We start from the raw sequence: 21,884 nt of genomic DNA on the forward strand, positions 1-21,884 counted from the left end.
TCTATGAATAACTTCAGAGGTTAGACCAAAAGCAACATTTAAGAAAAGGAGGTAATGAAGACATGGGAAATGTCCATTGTTGTCCTTCAGCTCGTCCCAGAGTGGCAACCATAATCTTGCTTCAAATAATACTACTGACAATTAGTCCATTCCAAATTGCAACCGCCAATTCATAATATAATTAAATCTGAATATTTTTTTGATCCTTGTATGCTTGAGGCCATAAGAGAATATTACAAAAGGTGACTTCCTTAAAGTATGAATGAATCCATTTGCGTCCTTGTAATGTCCAATGAAAATCTAACTGATATAAAAATTGTATTCCATTGCTAACTTCTTAAACCCTGCAAGATTTAATGCTTGCTATTAAATTTGTCATTAAATATTTTAATTGCAGTCCTTAAATGAAGAAAAAGAAATGCAAATGCAATATTATGAAGAGGAGATAACAAACCTGCACCACAAGCATGAAGGGGAAACCAAATATCTAAAGGAGACCTTCAAGAAGAATATGGAGGAATCATCTGAAAAACATGAAGCTGCATTAGAATCTGTTCAAGTAACAAGTGAAAGAGAAAAGCAAAAATTGCAAATGGTAGGTGGAAATTATTGTCCCAGAATTTTGAATCAGTGGCATGTAGCACTGACATCCGTGACAAGTATGAATTAAAAAAAATTCTAAGCTGCCATCATCAGCATATGCTCCCGAGCTATCTCAACCCTCAGTCGTATTGCACACGTAAATGTTGTAATGTAGCAAATAAGGATAGGGAAGGAAGGGGATGTGAGGTGGGGATGGTTGCCGAAATGATCAATATTCATGAAATAGCTGGGGAAAAAAACAAAAAGCAAGCTAATCTACAGTCCTTCCTTAGAAAGATGACAAGCATGGCAACATTTTAGGAATCTGTATACTAAAACTCTCGTTTGTTTGTTTGTTTGTTCTTGAACTACAGCCAAAACGGTTAACGATGGCGTTGTAGTGGCCTGGCGGAGGCCAGAGAAAAGGCAAGACGCCAGGCAAGGTTTAGTTATATTCTTTATTAGGCTGTGAGCTGGTGCCCACAGCGAAGTTCTCCAAGGGATGATCCACGCCTCCCCTTGGTCTCGCTTTTAACCCCTTTCACCTGTCCGTCACGTAACAAGGGGGCTGACCCGAGGAGTGGCCTGATCCGCCACAGGACCCCCCCCAAGAACCGGAGGTACAAAACGGACAGGAGGGCGCACGAGGCGACCAGCCCGGGTGCGCACCATGACCGGCGCAGGGACCGGCGACTGACCGACAGGTGGAGGGGTCGTAGCAGACACTGGAGGGGGTAGCTTGGACGGGGGGCGACCGCGCGGGCGGGGCTGTGCAACCGGCACCGGCCGATCAATGTCCACGTGTGCCGGCTTCAGCCGTGCGATCGAAACAGTCTCTCTGCGACCCCCCATGTCCAGAACGAATGTGGCCGAGCCGTGTTGTAGGACCCGGAAGGGGCCCTCGTACGGCCGCTGGAGAAGTGATCGGTGTGCGTCCCTGCGCAGGAACACAAACTGGCAGTCCTCCAGAGCGGCAGGGACGTGTGGCTGGAATGTCCCATGACGTGATGTGGGCACAGGTGCCAGCCTGCCCACCGTCTGCCGAAGACGTTGCAGGGCGTCAGAAGGCTGCTCCACTCGACCGTGCACTGGTGGGATGAACTCCCCGGGGACCGTCAAGGGGGCCCCGTACACCAACTCGGCGGAGGAGGAGGCCAAGTCCTCCTTGGGTGCGGTGCGGATCCCCAGCAAAACCCACGGCAGGGCGTCCACCCAGTCTGGGCCCGTGAGCCGAGCCTTCAGGGCAGCTTTCAGCTGGCGGTGAAAGCGTTCCACCAACCCGTTCGACTGTGGATGGTACGCCGTAGTGTGGTGTAGGCTGACACCAAAGAGTCTTGCCATGGCCGACCACAGTTCCGAAGTGAACTGTGGCCCCCGGTCGGATGTAATGTCCAGTGGCACCCCGAACCGGGCGATCCAGTGCGCCGCCAAGGCCCGCGCGCAGGTGGCCGTCGAGGTGTCTGCCAGCGGAATGGCCTCCGGCCACCGCGTGAAGCGATCTACCACAGTGAAGAGGTGGGTCATGCCCCGGGACGGCGGCAGCGGCCCCACGATGTCTACATGAATGTGGTCGAAGCGCTGCCGAGGGACACGAAACTCTTGCAGAGGCGGACGCACGTGTCGCTGGATTTTTGAAGTTTGGCACGGGATGCAGGTACGTGCCCAGTGTGCGACCTGCTTACGCAGCCCGTGCCACATGAAACGGGAGGATACAAGGGCCACCGTCGCCCGAATGGAGGGGTGAGACAGCTCGTGGAGCACCTCGAATACCCTGCGACGCCAGACGACAGGAACGATGGGCCGCGGCAGGCCAGTGGAGGTGTCGCACAACAGTGTTGTATCCCCGGGGCCACAGACAATGTCCTCCAGCTGCAGGCCGGACACGGCTGTACGATAGGCGGCCATCTCCTCGTCCCCCAGCTGTGCGGCTGCTAGGGCGGAATAGTCGATCCCCCCGGCCATTTGTAGGACGGCGTGGATCGCGGGTCTAGACAGGGCGTCGGCCACCCTGTTGTTTTTTCCCTCCACGAATCGAATTGAGGTGGTATATTCCGACACATAAGCCAATTGTCTCTGTTGCCGCGCAGACCACGGATCCGAAACCTTGGCGAACGCAAATGTGAGTGGCTTGTGGTCTGTGAACGCGGTAAAGGGTCTCCCTTCTAGGAAGTACCGAAAGTGGCGTACCGCGAGGTAGAGGGCGAGGAGCTCCCGGTCGAACGCGCTGTAATGCCGTTGGGCCCCGCTGAGGTGCCTGCTAAAGAAGGCGAGTGGCCGCCAACACCCGTCGATGTGCTGCTCTAGCACCGCGCCGACCGCCACCTCCGAAGCGTCCACGGTCAGGGCGGTTGGGGCATCCTCCTTAGGATGGACGAGCATCGTGGCCCTGGCCAGGGCCTCCTTAGCCTGCTCAAAGGCCGCTCCTGCTTCGTCGTCCCACTCGACCTCCTTGCGGCGACCAGCCATGAGGTGGAAGAGTGGGCGCATAGTTCGGGCTACCGACGGCAGGAAGCGGTGATAGAACGAGACCATCCCAGCGAATTCCTGCAGGCCCTTGACAGTGGTCGGTCGGGGGAAACGGCGGACAGCTTCGACCCTGTCCGGAAGAGGTACCACCCCTTGTGGAGTCACCCGATGGCCGAGGAAATCGATGGCCGTCACCCCAAAACGGCACTTGGAAGTGTTGATGGACAAACCGTACTCGCTGAGGCGTTTACACAGCTGGCGGAGGTGGGTGCAGTGCTCCTGCTTCGAGCGGCTGGCCACGAGTACGTCGTCCAAGTAGACAAAGACGAATTCTAGGCCACGGCACACACAGTCCATAAGCCGTTGGAAGGCCTGTGCGGCGTTCTTCAACCCGAACGGCATCCGTAGGAACTCGAATAGGCCGAACGGGGTGATGATGGCAGTCTTGGGGATGTCATCGGGGTGGACCGGGATTTGATTATATCCGCGCACAAGGTCCACCTTGGAGAACACGGATGCTCCGGCCAGGTGGGCATTAAAATCCTGGCCTGCGGAACCGGGTACCTGTCGGGAACGGTCGCGTCATTTAAGCGCCGATAGTCCCCGCACGGTCGCCAACCCCCGTCCGCCTTGGGGACCAAGTGGAGTGGTGACGCCCACGGGCTATCGGAAGGGCGCACGATGCCCATTGACTCCATCTGATGAAACTCCTCTCGAGCTAGACGGAGCTTGTCTGGAGCGAGACGCCGCGCTCGGGCGTGCACGGGTGGCCCGGTGGTGGGGATGTGATGTTGCACCCCGTGCTTGGGAGTGGAGGATGAGAAGTGGGTTTCCACAATGTCCGGGAAGTCCGCCAGGATGCGCGCGTACGTCGCATCCACGGACGACAGGTGTCCGACGTTGGGGGAGACCGGCCTCAGCGTGCTGGAGTGCACCAGGCGCTGCCGCCCGACATCCACGAGCATGGAATGCGCCCGCAGGAAGTCGGCGCCCAGCAGCGGCTGGGAAACATCGGCAATGATGAACTGCCACGTGAACCAGCTGTCGCCGAAGTTAAGGGCGAGCTGGCAGACCCCGTAAGTGTTGATGGGGCTACCGTTCGCCGCAGTGAGGAGGGGGCCGTGTTTGCCCGTATGGATATCGGCGGTGGAAGGAGGTAGGACGCTCACCTCTGCTCCAGTGTCGACGAGGAACCGACCCCCGGTGCGGCGATCCCGAGCGAACACGGGATGGATCTGGTCGGCCGCCGAAGGGATCACTGACGGCCGGCCCTCGCGTTTCCCGGAAAGGCACAGGGTAGGCGACATTGCTTGGCGTTGGGTCCCCAACGACGGTGATAATAGCACCAGCTTTTGCTGGTGTCCGGTGGTGGTGCAGACTGGGATGCCCACCAGCGACCTCCGGTGGTCTCCAGCGGTATTGGAGGTGGTGCTGCTTGGGCCGACCACCAGCGACCTCTGGTGGCGTCTGGCTGAATTGTCAGCGGGCCGTGCGAGAAGGACGTGCCGGCACCGGGGTTCCCGATGGCGGCCGGATTTCGCCGCGGGGGTCGTCCTGAAACGGGGTCGACGGCGGCCCCAGCTTGCTGTTGGCCTTCCGACGCCGCGGAAAAGACGGCTAGGGCTGCCAGGTCCTCCCGACGGGACATCCAAATTTGGTCAGCGCGCTCGCCCAGCCGCTGCGTGTCGGTGAAGGGGTCCTCTGCGAGCTGAGAACGGAGGTCGACGGGGTGCTGCCGCAGGTAGGCCTGCTTGAATAAAAAACAGGGCGGGTGGTTGCCCATAAGGGCGAGCATGTCCTCCAGAAGGGCCGACGGCCGTCGGTCCCCGAGCCCCCCCTGGCTCATAACGCGAGTTGCCCTCTCGGCGTCGCTGAGGCCGAACCTCCTGATAAGGAGTTCTTTCAGGCCTTTATATTTGTCATCCGCGGGGGGGTCATTAAGGTAGGGCTTTACTCGCCTTGCTGTCGCCTGGTCCAGGGCGCCGACGACGTAAAAGTACTTCGTCAAGTCGACGGTTACCCCTCGCACAGCAAACTGTGCCTCTGCCTGCTGAAACCAGACCTCAGGCTCTTCGGTCCACAGGGTCGGGAGTTTGAGGGAGACGGCCTCGAGGTCGGCAGGGCCGAGGGCGGCAGGAACGGGTTGCGCGAGGGCGGCAGGACCGGGTTGCCCATTGTTCGACATCACTACTTGTGATGTCCGTCGAGGTCACCAATGTAGTGGCCTGGCGGAGGCCAGAGAAAAGGCAAGACGCCAGGCAAGGTTTAGTTATATTCTTTATTAGGCTGTGAGCTGGTGCCCACAGCGAAGTTCTCCAAGGGATGATCCACGCCTCCCCTTGGTCTCGCTTTTAACCCCTTTCACCTGTCCGTCACGTAACGAGGGGGCTGACCCGAGGAGTGGCCTGATCCGCCACAGGGTGACAATTTTAGGCCCACCTTACTCACCGTCGTCCCTTTGGTGCTAATGGGAGAAGTTTCATTGAAATCGGTGTTATATTTTTAAAATTATTCACATTTTAAAGTTTAAATCTATCTCCTGGGAAGGGAGGGAGGGGGAAGGAGGCGGGATAAGAGGAATTGAGGGGAATGGAGTGGGGGGGAGGGGTGGGGATGGGGTAAGGGAGGGAGGGGAGGAGGGGGGATAAGGGGGGTTGAGAGGGATGGAGTGGGGGGAGGGGAGTGGAAGGAGAAGGGGGAGGGGGATGGAGGAGGATGGGGAGGGGGGAAGAGGGGGGCAGAGGGGGCGGGGGGAGAGGGGAGTGGTGGAAGAGAGGGTGCTGCACCAATGCAGGAGTGGTTTGGGCCCAATGGGTCCACTTGGTCTAGTCTTCCATAAACCTGGTTATGCAGCACTTCAGCTCCTTGGATTTACATATGGCAAATATGTGCATTGCAATGCAGATCACAAATCTTGATTAGAATCATTGAAAATAGGGCCATTTGGCCCTTTGAGCCAGCACTGCCATTCATTGTGATCATGGCTGATCATCCATAATCAGTAACCTGTGCCTGCCACTAGCCCCTAGAGCTCTATTTAACTCTCTTTTAAATTCATCCAGTGAATTGGCCTCCACTGCCTTTTGTTACAGAGAATTCCACAAATTCACAACTCTCTGGGTGAAAAGGTTTCTTCTCACCTCAGTTTTAAATGGCCTCCCCTTTATTCTCAGACTGGGGCCCCTGGTTCTGGACTCCCCCAACAATGGGAAAAAATTTCCTGCATCTAGCTTGTCCAGTCCTTTTATAATTGTATATGTTATTTGTTAACCAAATTCAGGACTTGTGCATTCTCTGAAATGTTTTGTCTTTTTATCAGCAGATAACACCATTAGTTTTGTTTGCTTTTTGGCAGTGGCTCAAATGCAGATGGCATCATGCAGTTGTTCGAAAATGTTGTGGCAGCTGCCAAATTATCAGGCTTTATACTACATGATATGCGTTGTATGATTGCATATCTCCAATCGACGTTCCAAAGCAGCATGTGTCAGTTAGTGGCACAACGCACTCTGGGGAAGCTTGTGGTTCTGATGAAGCCATGTATTTTTACTACTTGTGACTTTCTGCCAAAAGAAAATTAAACATACTCAGTTGCTTGGAATGGTGTTTCATGTAAAAAATGACGACAGAACTGCGAGATTTGCAAATATTGCCGGCCGCAGTGATCTTGATAGGCGTTGTTGAACTACTCCTCAACCTGCAGTAAGGTTGCAAATGGCGCCAAACCACGTATCGTATTTTACTGCAGCTATCTTTATTGAAATGCAGATGCTTGGTATACAGTTTTACACTGAGATTTAACTAGGAGAGTTGCTCTCTAAAGATCCTAAGTTTGCTATGATTCCCTGTTGTTCCCTTTATTCCTTCCTTCCAAGTTATAATTTACAGTGTTCCATCTGTTCATTCTTCCTGTCATGGTGCATTTCAAGTTACTAAAATATTTGTAAGTAGTTTGGAAGGACGTTGGAGTAGATTAAAGATAATTGATGCAATAGTCCCAAGCTTAAGCATTTGAGATAAATGCTATATTGATATTTAACATAGAAACTATAATTGTCCTCTAAAATATCAAACCAAACGCAGACTGGGCTATCATTTCGTGGAATACCTGCGCTCAGCCTGCGTGAACCAACCTGATCTCCCGGTTGCTGGACACTTTAATTCTCCTTCCCATTCCTACACAGACCATTCTGTGCCATATCTCCTCCATTGTCAGAGTGAGGCGACACGCAAATTGGAGGAACAGCATCTCATATGTCGCTTGGGCAGCTTACAGCCCAGTGGTATGAATATTGATTTCTCTCACTTCAAGTAGCCCCGGCATTCCCTCTCTCTCTATCCCTCCCCCACCCAAGTCGCACTAACTTCTCATTTTCACCACACAAACAGCTTGTCCTTCATCATCATTACTTTTTTGCATATTTTTCATTCATTGCTCTTTATCTCTCCACATCACTGTCTATATCTCTCGTTTCCCTTATAGCTAACCAGTCTAAACAAGGGTCTCAACCTGAAACATCACCCATTCCTCTCCAGAGATGCCTCGTGTCCTGCTGAGTTACTCCAGCTTTTTGTGTCTAACTCTAAAATATTAATATTAGTTTCACCTATTTGTTCTTAAGTTCACACACCCCCTACACTCACACCCACACCCCTCTAGACCCCATTACCACGATCAACAATGCAGAGATAGCAGTAGAAGATCTCGGCATTTCTCTAAACAAATTTCAGCATTAATATAAGATCATAAGTGATTGGAACAGAATTAGGCCATTCAGCCATCAAGTATGTTCTGCCATTCAATCATGGCTGATCTATCTCTCCCTCCTAAGCCCATTCTAAGCCAATTTTACATTCCTATGTTTCTTGTCACTTTAGACCAAATAAAAGCTTGAGAATGTCAAAATTTGCTACCCTGGTGTACCCTGAAAGTTAATTTTTTTGAAATTTCATGACTAGAAGGACATTTTGTGCACAAAATAATGGGTTCATTTGTTTGTCTTAATTCATTTAAGAGTCTTATTCTCTGTACCTAACTTTCTATTTTAAGGAAATAGATCAAAGTCTTGAGAAAGATCGGATGCGAATGGAAGAGGAGAAAAGTCAGTACCAACGACAAATAGAAAACGTACAGGAAGAGTTGACTGCTAAGCTAAACACAGCGAATCAAGAGGCAAGAGAAATTGCTAATCTTAGATTTGATCTTTTTTTGGAAATTCTTCTCTCAAAGTGTACTAAGCATCCTGAAAATACAGTTTCCAAAAGGTAGACATCCTGATGGTTTGGCATCCACCTCGCAAGTTAGATCATGACCGGCCATCTTAAATGAAGGAACTACATTAATTACTCTCTAGTTCTCCAGGACCTTGCCTGAGGCTGGAGAGGATGCAAAGATCATCAACAATGTTCACACAGTCTCCTCTTTTGCTCTCTCACTAACCTGGGATAGATCCCATCAGATCCTGGAAATTTATCCACATTATGGTCTTCAAGAGTTCCAATACCTCTTCCTCAATCTTAAACCGCCCGTGCTTCTCCACACTGATCTCACTGTCCTTCATGTTTTTATTAGTGAAAATAAATTCGAAGGGCCGAATGGCCTACTCCTGCACCTATTGTGTATTGTCTATTGTCTAAATGCAAAGTACTCATTTAATACCTCACCTACATCTGCAGACTCCAACCACAAATTCCTTCCTTTTGCCTTAAGTACTTACCTTTTCCCTAGTTACGCTCGTATTTTTAATATAAGCATAAAAAGCTTTGAGATTTTCTTTAATCGGACTCAAAAAGACATTTTGTGGCCCCCTTTGGCCCATCTAATTGACCACATGAGTTATTTCCGGCGTTCTTTTTTTTCTCAAACGCTTTGTCTGATCACATCATCTTAAACCTTACTTGCGTTTCCTTTTTCTTTCTGACCAAATCTACAACCTTTTTGCACATCCAAAACTCCCTAATTTTGCCATCCTAATCCGTCCCCCTTCCTGAAACATGCTGCTCTTGAACTTCGATCATCCGGTCTTTAAATGTCTCCCACATGTCAGATGTGGACTTACCAAATAACAACTGCTCCCTGTGTACCCTCCCAAGGTCCTGCATAATAACGTTGTAATTGTCTTACTCCAATTTAGTACCTAAATTGGGAGAAGGTCCAGTCTTCTCCCTATTCAAACCAATCTTAAAACTTATGAAGTTGTGCTCACTATCTGTAAAATGCTCTTCCAATGAAACTTCAGTCACCTGGCCAGGCTCATTTCCCAACACAAGATCTAGTACGTCCCCTTCTCAGATTGGATTATTCACATACTATTTCAAGAAACAGTACAGGTGGCACAGTGGCACAGCGGTAGAGTTCCTGCCTTACAGCGCTTACAGCGCCAGAGACCCGGGTTCGATCCTGACTATGGGTGCTGTCTGTATGGAGTTTGTATTTTCTCCCCGTGACAGCGTGGGTTTTCTCCAAGATCTTCGGTTTCCTCCCACACTCCAATGACATACAGGTTTGTAGGGTAATTGGCTTGGTATAAATGTAAAATTGTCCCTAGTGTGTGTAGGATTATGTTAATTTGCGGGGATCACTGGTCGATAGGCCGAAGGGCCTATTTCCGTGCTGTCTCTAATAAAAAAGAAACCCTTTTGGATACACCTGACAAATCTGCCCTGTCAACAGCTTTGGCACTGAGCAAGTCTAGTCAATAGTGGGGAAGTTAATGTCGCTCACTAAGGACAGCCCTGTTGCTTTGGCATCTTTCAGTAATCTGTCTACACATCTGTTGCTCTATCTAATGCCTGCCATTGGGGGACCATAGTACAATCTCATTAGAGTGCTTGTTATCTGGGGATGGCAAAAACTAAGAGTAGCACAGTGCTGCAGCTGACAGAGCCACTGCCTTGAACAAATAACTTGGGTTTGATCCTGACCCTATGGAGTTTGTTCATTCTCCCTGTGCCCACGTGGGTTTCCTCCAGGTGCTCCAGTTTCCTCCCACATCCCAATGACATGCCAGTTAATAGGTTAATTGGCCTCTAAAATTGCCCGTATTATGTTGGAAGTGGATGAGAAAGTGGGATACCATAAAACTGGTGTGAACTGGTGATCATTAGACATGATGGGCTGAAGGGCCTATTTCCATGCTGTAACTAAACTCTTTAAAACTAAGCTAAAACAGTATAGCACAGCAACTAAAACTGTAAATCGCAGAAACAGATCTTTCAGCCTACAATGACATTTGCCCAAAGAGGTAGTGAGCCTTCATTGTCTTTACCCATACAGAAATTAACCCTCTATGTTGTAGATACTTATTCACATAAAAAAATACCTGATAATAGTTACTGCTGAAGCTGCTTTCTTTGTCTTTAGATTATTCCAGTGCACTCCGACTGGCCATTATTTGCTCTATGCTTCATAAATGAGGCCTATCATAAGTCCTATTCATCATCTCTACTTACTAACTTATAATGTTGCCCCCAATAAGTAAGCATTGCTCACCCCACTATAAACGACTTCAGCCCAATAATAATTTACCTTCCTTCAGTTCTCAATAAAGATTGACTGTTATAACATTAAAGCCTGACTATGGCCAACCTGAGCACAAGGACCAGAATCAATTTTGATCTATGTAAACTAGATGCTTATAGTTATGCTCGAACTAAGGTTTATTGCATTTGTAAATAGAAAGCTGGCTTGATGTGATAGTCCCATTCTGAATCTGACATATTTAATTTGGGCTAGGAAGACAACCTCTACACTTCTAATTCTGTTGTCTCAGCATCCCTGAATTTAATTGCTTCAATAATTGATTGCCATGTTTTTAATTACCAAGATCTTAATTTCTGAACTTTTCCATTACCCCTTCCTCTTAATCTGTTAAAATCTACCTTCTTAACCACATTTTTATGTCTGCCGCATGTGAATCACTGTCAGCTTTTTTTAATTTGATAATACACCTTAAGAATTTTTTCTCATGATATAGATGCTGTGTAAATGGAAGAAACAAATATAAAAAGCGCTAATACTCTTGACATTAATGAAAAATGAACCTCTTTCACCAGGTGTGCCGTTTACAAGAGCTTGTGAAAAAAAATGAACATGGATTAGGATCAGCAGAAGGGAATATTTCCAGCCTGAAGGATGCTCAAAAAAACCTGAAAGAAGAATTGGATTATACCAGGGTCAAACTGAGGGAGACAAGTGATTCATTTTCTTCTTTGCGGGTATTAATGCCTTATCTATATGTTTAATATAGCTTTATTCAATGTTCCAAATGCCGCCTGACCTCTGCCACATTCTTATGCACACTTTGTTCAAAGGTCCAAGGTGAGAGATTTGCCATTGATAGTTCCACGAAAGAAGATATTCATCATTTTTACATATGTTAGGGATGAATTTCCTGATATTCCAATCTACCTTGTTGCGGCCCATGACTTTTCTCTACGGTTTCTATGCAGCTGTAACGCTATATTCTGCCCTCTGTTTTCTCCATCGCACTACGATTTGCCTAGATAACATGCAAAACAAATTTATGCACTGTAGCTTGATACATATGAGAATAATAATCCATAATCAATATTGATATGGCTTTCTGCTTCTTTCGCACCTTGTTCCTTCAGTGCATCTAAGGTTATTTTTTTGACAGGATAGGATAGGATATAACTAGAACATAAAATCATTACAGCCTGATTTTGGCCCCTGATTTGTAGAGCAATCCAAACTTTTCTTTCAGCCTACTCATCTTGCAACCCAGCCAATTATTTCCCCATGTTTCCCCGTATTTCCACCGATTCCTTTTTGAAAATTGCTTAACTGTGTTACAAGACTAATTTGTCAGACTTTGTAAGTGTTAGCTCAAAAGCTATAGTGATGTGATCTGGGCATGGTAAACAGGTCAATTATGGCATATTTGTTTAACATTGTCATAAACTGGGAGGTCCAAAATGGTCAGATTTTGCCAAATGTAGCCTCTTGATTACGTTTGCTAATGTCTCAACTTTCCAGGCTTGGATCTGCTTGTTAATCTTGCTGGTTAAATCCATTCTGGAGAGAGTATGGAACCCCCAGAGGCAACAATGCACTTAAGTGGCATTATCAGCTGATGGGGAGGAATAAGACCTGTCCAAAAAACCATTTTGAAACTCTAATAGATGTCAACCCAACATTATGGATTGCCATCTCTTTAACCAATTAACATTTTTCAATGTCAGTCAACAATGTCAACATTCAGAAATATCTGGTTATCTAAATGAAATACATTATTAAGAATGTTAAATTTGAGAGTTTTTAGCCGTAGAAATAATTTTCACTAATTAAAGACTGAGCATAAGAGAAGATGCACAGAGTCCCTTGCCCAGAGTAGGTGAATCGAGAACCAAAGGACATAGGTTTAAGGTGTACGGGAAAAGATTTAATAGGAATCTGGGGGGTAACTTTTTCACACAAAGGGTGGTGGATGTATGGAACAAGCTGCCATAGGAGGTAGTTTAGGCAGGGAATATCCCAACATTTAAGAAACAGTTGGACAGATACCTGGATTGGACAGGTTTGGAGGGATACACACCAAAAGCGGACAGTTGGGACTAATGTAGCTGGGACATGTTGGCCGTTGTGGGCAAGTTGGGACGAAGGGTCTGTTTCCACACTGTATCACTCTGATTCTACGACCTTGATATTTATTAAAGTACTTTATTTACATCTTCCACACAGTGCAGTTGTCATTTTTATAATCTATCGTACTGCAGGGTCATGAGTAGATTTTCTAGTTTAATGGAGAAATTAATCAATGGGCTTAATTTGAAATCCAACAGTGAGGTACAACCAGAATAGTGACATCACATCTCAGTCAGCAAGATAGGGATTTGCATATCAGTCCAAAACTTAAAAACATTCAAAGGTTTTAAAAATTCCTATAAAATATGATTTCAGTTGTTGGGGGCCAAGAGAAATCGATCATTAACAGGAAAGAATAATGTAACATCCTGGACAATGGTTGTGCTTGATCTCTAAGAAATATTATTTAAATTAAAATCAATTTTCTTTAATGGATAAGTAAAGACAATATTTATAATTTAAAGAAACTGGAAGGAATGTGAACACTAGGTTGCCATTTTTTTATGTGGAGCATTTTTTATTTTATGTGAATGACATTATTAATCATGATGTTCTGACATCACAATGATCTCTCTTTCACTATTCACTTAAATATGATGCTCAGACGGTATGGTGTTTGTCAGCTTTCAAAGAACATGGAAGAATGTGAAAGGGTATCTGATAACAGGTATTTTATACTGTATAGAGATTAATTGGTGGTGTTAAACATGATATCTACTTATCAAATAACTGAAGATTTTAGTTTACAGAAGATATGATCTCTCCCATTGGTGAGGTAAAAATGTTGTACTAAATTCATATAATAACAATTCTATTTTCTCACTGCTTCAAATAAATAATTACATTAGAATATATGTATTTGAGCTCTTGTTTATTGCAACAGTAAGAGTCATTTATTTGCATATGATAGGGAGAAATGGAACAACAAAAGCAGAACTATGAGACCCAACTAACTCTGGCTAAAGAAGATGAGAGCTTCAAATTGGAAAAATTGGAGGAGGATCTGGAACAAAAATGGAAAATAGTTGTGAGGTAGGAAAACCATAAGCACTTGGAACAATTGCCAAATCAGAATCAGAATAACCTTTATTGTCATCCAAAAAAACAAGTCTTTTGGACGAGATTTCATCACCCACAGTCCAACAATGAGCAATAAAAATAAGCAATTACACACAATCACAAACCAACACAAAACAAAATAAAGAAACATCCATCACAGTGAGTCTCCTCCAGTCACCTTCTCACTGTGATGGAAGGCCAGAATGTCTTTTCTCTTCCCCTGCCCTCTTCTCCCGCGGTCAGGCTGTTGAAGTTGCCACGTTCCAGGCCGTGCCTGACGGTGAAAGGTCCGCAGCGGGCCGACCCAAGTGAAGACGCTGCCGCTACACGTCGGGGAGGTCGGGGCTCCTGACATTGAAGCCCCTGCCAGGCAGAGAAAAATCTTGCGGCCTATTCCAGGCCGTGCCGGATGATGAAAGGTCCGCGGCGGGCCGACCCGTCCCGCGATTCGGGGCGGGCGAAGACGCTGCCGCTGCTGGAGCTCCCGATGTCGGCCCCCACCCAGGGGCCTGCGAGCTTCCGACATCCACGCGGCCCACGGCCCGCGGCCGAAGAAGCCTTCGGAGCCTCCGAAGGCGAATCGCAGCCGCTCTCGCAGCGCCACCACAGCCTCCGAAGGCAGCCAGCTCCGCAGATGGTAAGTCCGGTCCGCGGGCTCTGCGAACCAGAGCCCAGGTGTTTGGCCGATGGTAGGCCGCAGCGGGAACGGAGACACGACCCAGAAAACAAAGGTCGCGTCTCCGTTCGGAAGAGACAATTTTTACAGTCCCCCCCCCACATAGTACGACCACACGCCTGCATTAACAATAATTCTGAACTCTTTTTCAGAGCTTGTGTAGGTGCTATGATATGTTAAACACTGAATTATCATTGTAGGAGCCATTTGTGTTTGTACTAGCTGTTTTAGCATATTATATTATTTTGTAACTTGCAGTGTTATTATTGGACACTTGGGGGTTGTTGTGAGATAAATACATATATGGGCAGAATGGACTGGGAGGAGCCAGAATTAGGCAGAGACGGGAAGGGTCAGATATGGAGGAGCTTGGTGAGATATTGTTTTTACCAGACCTGCCATGAGAAAAAAGTTTGGATAAATACAGATCTGTTTGTGTTACTGCTTCAATAAACGACTAATTAAACTGAAACGTCTTTACAATCTCTCTGTTGGGGCTCTGCGTGAAGATCGTTCACTCCTACCCTCTGCAATCGGAAAGGACTTTATTGGAAAAGGACTGAAGTTGCCATTACAATCATCATTGCCCCAAAGATAGATATGTAGGACTTGCAGGTAATGATATTAAGGGTAGTCAGGAGTAAATGTGTTTAGCTTCGTGATTTATCGGAGTACGGAATGTTGGCCTATATGGTATTTCCTTTTCCATTTGTCATGTCATTAAAATAATTTCATACAACATCCAGTTACAAGTGATAGTTAGCCCATTGAGAATTCCACTCACAATATTTTCTGTTGGATATTGGAGCTTGTTGTGAGTCCAGAACAAGTCTCATCCATTGATCCCCATCTACAAGAAGCACTATTCAAAATTTCTATAATTGAAATACAATTTGGTAAGTCTAGTGATATTATGCTGTAATATTAACATTACATTTGTTAAGAGAAATTGAAAGGTAGGTAAGTAAATGTTCCATACACATGGTCCGTACATCTTAAAGTGAATAAGTTTAAACATTAAAGGAAGCGAGAAACGGTAAAAGTACTCAAAGGTCGGGTGGAATATGTAAAGAGAAATAGAGATAATGTTTTGGGTTAGACAAAATGCTTGAGTAACGTAGCAGGACAGGCAGCATGTCTGGAGAGAAGGAATGGGAGACGTTTCGGGTCGAGACCCTTTTTCAGACTGATGGTTTGGGTTGTTAATTTTTCATCATAAGAAAAGTTAGATATCAAGCATTTTTAAGTTGCAGACAATGGAATAGGGTGAAAAGTACAGTATGAAGTGAATCTCTGCGATAGAGTGGAGATCAAGAGAGACTGAATGACAGTTTTAGTGGTGTAGGTTGGGAGAAGGCTTGTACATCACAGATGACCTATGTGGAGGAATGAGATGAATAAAACGGTGGAGAGAAAACAGAACAAATCCTGGCTACCACTTCCATTAGAAATAAACATAATTCCGTTGATAGTGATGCTAGGTCAGCAACAAGGCAAAGCATCCTTTCTTCTAATTATCTTGCTTAATAAATCTTCTCTTCTAACTTGTGACTCACAATGTATTGTAAAGATGGATTTTAGCAAAGTCATGGAGGAATTGAAGGCAAGGATATTAAGGTGGTACATGTAAAATATATAATGTTGGTGGTGGACTGGAGCATTTTAGTTTGCAGAAATTGTATGCTGGCTGGGCAATGAAGCATAGAGTTGTTTACTCTATTACTCATTTGCAAAGACTTTGTAATTAGTAAATGACTTTTCACAAGTTTTAACAAACTGCTAGGTTTAGATTTATTGTAATTAGTATACTGAAGTAGTATAAGTGATATAAGTATTTAGAAGGATGAGAGGGGATCTTATCGAAACATATAAAATTATTAAGGGGTTGGACACGTTAGAGGCAGGAAACGTGTTCCCAATGTTGGGGCAGTCCAGAGCCTGGAGCCACAGTTTAAGAATAAGGGGTAGGCCATTTAGAACGAAGATGAGGAAAAACTTTTTCAGTCAGAGAGTTGTAAATCTGTGGAATTCTCTGCCTCAGAAGGCAGTGGAGGCCAATTCTCTGAATGCATTCAAGAGATAGCTAGATAGCGCTCTTAAGGATAGCGGAATCAGGGGGGTATGGGGAGAAGGCGGGAACGGGGTACTGATTGAGAATGATCAGCCATGATCACATTGAATGGTGGTGCTGGCTCGAAGGGCCGAATGGCCTACTCCTGCACCTATTGTCTATTGCCTAAAACAAAGTTTTTCAGCAAAAGTTATTTAGGTTGTGGGGGGGTGGGGATGGGGGGGGAGGGTAAAACCAGAGACTTTTTGTTACTACCACTTATTTTAATGAATGGCCACGTTTTATGGATTATAAATATCTTATTTTTTTTCTACTCTTAAATGCTTATTTTTCTATATCCAAAACTTTCCAGTCCTTTTGTGTTTTATATTGCTGAAGTTATATATTTATCTTAGGGAGCAATATGAAAACTTATGCACAAAGTTAGAAAGGCAGCATGCTGATGAGAAACGGTCTGCACTGGTTCATCTCTCGCATCAAAAGGACCAGGAAATGAATGTAGAGAAGGAAGACTTTCAGAAAAAGGTAGAAGATCTATTGAATCAGGTATGTGATGATGCTAATGATATGGTTGAGAATGTACAAGGCATGATTAGTAAGTTTGCAGATGACATTAAAATCGGTGGTATCGTAGACAATGAAGATGGTTATCAAGTGTGTTGAGCAGGTGAGCCAATGAAGTTTAATTCGGGGATTTTTTTTAAAACAGTGTCAAAACCAGCACAATGTTCTTAATAAACATTTGACATTCTTTCATATTTGCTCCAAATTATTTCTTCTATTTACAATTAAATTCTGATTTATTTATTCCTGTGATCTTTTTTCATAGCGGCACTTTCTAGGTGAAGCTTTACAAAAATCTATCAGTAATGTAAGTGAGATGCAATTTTCATCCTGCCTGATACCTGATGTGTAGGTGTGGCATGCTTGCATTACTTGATTTACTCATAGTAAATTCCTCCACATGTAAAAGATTTTACTTTAAAATATATTTTATATTTGGAAGAAAAGTTAAAACACATGCAATATTCATCTCACTTGAATATATACATTTATGTATATATGTGTGTCTGTGTGTGTGATTTTTGCATGTTTATTTCAATATTTCTCATTTCCCATAATAGGAACCAACACCCAGTAATATACAAAGCGATTCATAGTTATCAAGCTTAAAGACAATGGCCAGTAAATAAAGATTCAACATCCTGTGAAGGTTTATAAATTTCAATTCTATTGTCACAAATTACTTATGATTTAGAACCAGAACCAGCAAACTAAAGACTGCTTGGAAGCAGATGGTTTGAATTAGATTTTTTCTGCCTTTAGCTCTATATCGAAGCATTACAGGTTGAACATTTGTCTTTGGTCAAGTTATCAGAACTAAATTTTGGAAATGGAGTCCAATTAGCAGCCACCATTATGTGTAAGCGATTGCGAAAGTGGTAGCGGATGAATAATTTATCGCAGTGATATAAATGGAGAGTCCCGTGCACAGTTCAGCATTCTTGATTGTTTTGTGGCTTGATGATCCTGTAATTGTTCATTCAACATGCCTTGAGCTGGCTTTCCCAATTTTAACCAAGTAATAATTGTCTATAAATGTTTAATAAAGTTGGTATTTGTGTATTTTCATTTGAACTTCTGATTGCAAAGAAAAATAGCTTAAATAAATCCTCTGCAATGGGAAGAAGTGAGTCCAAATTGGAGATGTTATTTAGAGTCTGGATCGAACAATATCTAACTTATTAGCCTGCTAAGGCTCAAAATGTATCAATTTAATTGATCATCAATCTGATCAAATACCTTTTACATAGATAGATACATAGACAATAGGTGCAGGAGCAGGCCATTCGAGCCAGCTTCAATTCTCTTGAATGCATCCAGTGAATCGACCTCCACTGCCTTCTGAGGCAGAGAATTTCACAAATTCACAACTCTCTTTGTGAAAAAGTTTTTCCTCATCTCAGTTCTAAATGGCCTACCCCTTATTCTTAAACTATGGCCCCTGGTTCTGGACTCCCCGGACATCAGGAATGTGTTTTCTTTATCTAGCGTGTCCATTCCTTTAATCATTTTATATGTTTCTATAAGATCCCCTCTCATCCTTCTAAATTCCAGTCACTCCATTCTTTCATCATATGACAGTCCCGCCATCCTGGGAATTAACCTCGTGAACTTATGCTGCACTCCCTCAAGAGCAAGAATATCCTTTACAGTGATTTTGTGCAAAAATATACAAAGTTGAATGTGATGGTCAAAAATAGAGAATGATATAGAATAATGGACGTTTGCTATCCTAATTAATGCATCAAGCAATGCAACTTTTCAGCTTTACTCCATATTGAGCTTCTTTAAAAATAAATTTGATATTTTAACATGCTCACAAACTACCCTTGCATGATCAATTATGCTAGTAGATTTTGGATGTATGCATGAGAAGAAAGCCATTTGATGGAAAGCAGGCTATCATTTGCACCTGCTGTGACTTGAATAATTTCATTTATATAGTTTGGTTATAACAACAAAATGCATGTTAGTTTTGTATGACTGAACTACATCACACACGTTATTCAGTACAATATAGTTTTAGTAACTGAATAATATAGCAAGTAGTGCACTTTATTTATTTCCTATTTGTAATTGTTATGTTGTTGGCTGATTTTTAAATACATCAGTTCTTAGATTTGCAGTATCATCTTGAAGTGGTACAAGGCATTAACATGCCTGTTGGAGAAGCTTGCTCAGCAAGAGCAAGAAATGTTAATGAATAAGCAATATTATATGTCACATGAATTGACCTTTTCATCATCATTTTGTGTGAACAGCAAAAATGAAAATATAGTCCATGTATATTCAAGTGTGCACCGTGTAGTTGATATACAATTATATAGTTGATGAACTGAAATTGAAATATGTAAACAATCTGGCCAAGAATTTCTTTGCTTGAATGTGCTTTGACTGCTCAGAGGCATCCTTGATCCTCTGTGCCAGGATCAAGGATGTCTCAAGCAGTTTCAGAATGTTCTCAAGAGGGAGGGTGAGCAGCCAGATGTTGTTGTACACGTTAATAGCAATGACTATATAGAAAAGGGGTTGAGGACCTGTAGAATGTAAATTGTAAAAATTGTAAAAAACCTTTATTGTCACTACACAAAGTACAGCGAAATTAAAGCAGTCCAGATGATGCAATCACACACAGCAGACAGTACAAAGGATAAACCTTTATCCATAACAAGCTAAACCTAATCTACTGAATTAAACAAACTGACCTCTAATACAATATAGACAAAACAATTACAATACGGTCGAGGCAGTGTACAGTGCAATCAAGACAGCAAGTTATTGCACAGCAATGAGAGCTAACATATTGCAAGTGCCGTTTAAAAAAAAATAATAATAAAAGAAATAATGTAATTAAATATAAGGTGCGGTAGGTTGTAACATGTAATAAGTTTAGCAAATGTTAACAATATAAGTGCAGTAGAATGTAAACTTGTATTAAATTGAGGCTTATGTTTTCTGACAAGTAACTGACAGTGTTCCGATCAGTTCCGTTCCTTCCCTTCAGTTTTATGTGAGTGTCTGGCAGTGTTCAGCTCACGTATGACACTGGGGTAGAAACTGTTCTTGAGTCTATTAGTCCGTGATGTAATGGACCTGAACCGTCTACCAGAGGGCAGCAGTTGGAGCAGCTGATGACCAGGGTGGGAAGGATCCCTCAGGATGTTGGCTGCTCTGCTGAGGCAGCGGAGGGAGTAAAGTTCCTCTAGAGAGGGCAGTGGGCAACCAATGATTTTCTTTGCAGAGTTGATGACCCTCTGAAGGGCTTTCTTGTTTGCCTCTGAGCTGCTGGTGTACCACATAGAAATACAGTACGTCAGCACACTCTCGATGGTGCAACGGTAGAAAGTCACTAGCAGCTGCTCTTGCAGGTTGTTCTTCCTGAGGATCCTCAGAAAGTAGAGCCGCTGCTGTGCCTTTTTGACTGCCGCTATGGTGATTGTGGTCCAGGAGAGATCCTCAGCAATATGCGTGCCCAGGAACTTGAAGGCAGAGACCCTTTCCACACAAACCCCGCTGATATGCAGTGGTGTGTAGCCCATATTGTGTCTTCGGAAGTCTATTATGAGTTCTTTTGTCTTGGAAGGATTCAGAGCCAGATTGTTTTCCGCACACCATCCTATCAGTTTTTGGACTTCATCTCTGTAGGCTGTCTCGTCATCTCCTGAGACGAGTCCAACCACAGACGTGTCATCCGCAAACTTGATGATGGCGTTGGTAGGATGAGTGGGGGTGCAGTCATGGGTGTAAAGGGCGTAGAGAAGAGGGCTCAACACACATCCTTGTGGGCAGCCGGTGCTGATTGTGAGAGTGGAGGATGTGTGAGGGCCTAATCTGACCATCTGGGGCCGATTGGTCAGGAAGTCCTTAATCCAGTTACAGATAGATTGGGAGAGTCCTAAATCAGTTAGTTTAGAAACCAGTCTGTCCGTGATGACCGTGTTAAATGCTGAACTATAATCTATGAAGAGCATCCTCACGTAACTGCCCTGCCGCTCAAGATGGGTCAGTGCGGTGCGTAGGGCAGTAGTAATGGCGTCCTCTGTAGACCTGTTTGATCTGTAAGCGAATTGGTGTGGGTCGATAGTGGCTGAGAGGCTGGCTTTGATGTGCTGCTGGACCAGCTTCTCAAAGCACTTCATAATGACTGGGGTTAGTGCAACAGGACGGTAGTCGTTGAGATCACGGATGACTGGTTTCTTTGGCAGTGGGATTATTGTTGCGGATTTCAGGCAGGATGGGATGATGGCTTTGGACAGGGACAGGTTGAAGATCTTCGTGAAGACCACTGAGAGCTGGTCTGCACATTCTTTCAACACCCTTCCCGTCACTCCATCCGGAGTGAATATAGAGAATAAAGTAGAAGTTTAAAATGCAGGACCTCAAGGGTTGCAATCTTTGGATTACTCAATGCCAGATACTAGTGAAGGTTGGAATAGGAGGATAAGGTGGATGAATGTATGACTGTGTGACTAGTTCAGGAGGAGGAGATTTGGGTTCTTGGACCACTGGAATCTCTTCTGAGGCAAAGATGACCTATACAAGAAGGACAGCTTGTATTGTATTGGGAGGGAACCCAAAATCCTGGTGGGGTGATTTTCTGGTGTTATTCAGCAAGACTTAAATTAGTCTGGCAGAGGGATGGAACCCAAAGCCTAGTGTCGGTGATACAAAGGTTGATATAGAAGTTCAGTGGGCAGGGGCAGGACAGGGAGCCAGGTTGGTCTGATATGCTAAGCTACACTGTTTTAATACAAGAAGCTTAGCCGATGAGGCTGATGACTCAGAGCATGCACAAGTACATGGGATTGGGATATCAAAGCCATAATAGAAACATGGTTGAGGGAGGAGTAGGACTGGTG

General features: G+C 44.8%; 1 protein-coding gene across 7 annotated transcripts in view; it reads left to right on the forward strand.

Moving 5' to 3' along the window:
• The window catches only part of fam184ab (family with sequence similarity 184 member Ab), a 99,477-nt gene that overhangs the window by 45,661 nt on the left and 31,932 nt on the right, over positions 1 to 21,884 (forward strand). For 4 of the 7 annotated variants that reach the window (XM_078399599.1, XM_078399601.1, XM_078399602.1 and 1 more), the window contains exons 5-10: positions 398 to 595; positions 8,099 to 8,221; positions 11,104 to 11,265; positions 13,566 to 13,687; positions 16,857 to 17,007; positions 17,291 to 17,332. In XM_078399599.1, the coding sequence (XP_078255725.1) occupies positions 398 to 595; positions 8,099 to 8,221; positions 11,104 to 11,265; positions 13,566 to 13,687; positions 16,857 to 17,007; positions 17,291 to 17,332 (798 nt within the window). The remainder of the gene's footprint in view (positions 1 to 397; positions 596 to 8,098; positions 8,222 to 11,103; positions 11,266 to 13,565; positions 13,688 to 16,856; positions 17,008 to 17,290; positions 17,333 to 21,884) is intronic. The other 3 variants (XM_078399600.1, XM_078399604.1, XM_078399605.1) reach the window with 1 other exon arrangement.

Source organism: Rhinoraja longicauda, chromosome 5, assembly GCF_053455715.1.
Source record: "Rhinoraja longicauda isolate Sanriku21f chromosome 5, sRhiLon1.1, whole genome shotgun sequence".
Taxonomy (NCBI): domain Eukaryota; kingdom Metazoa; phylum Chordata; class Chondrichthyes; order Rajiformes; family Arhynchobatidae; genus Rhinoraja; species Rhinoraja longicauda.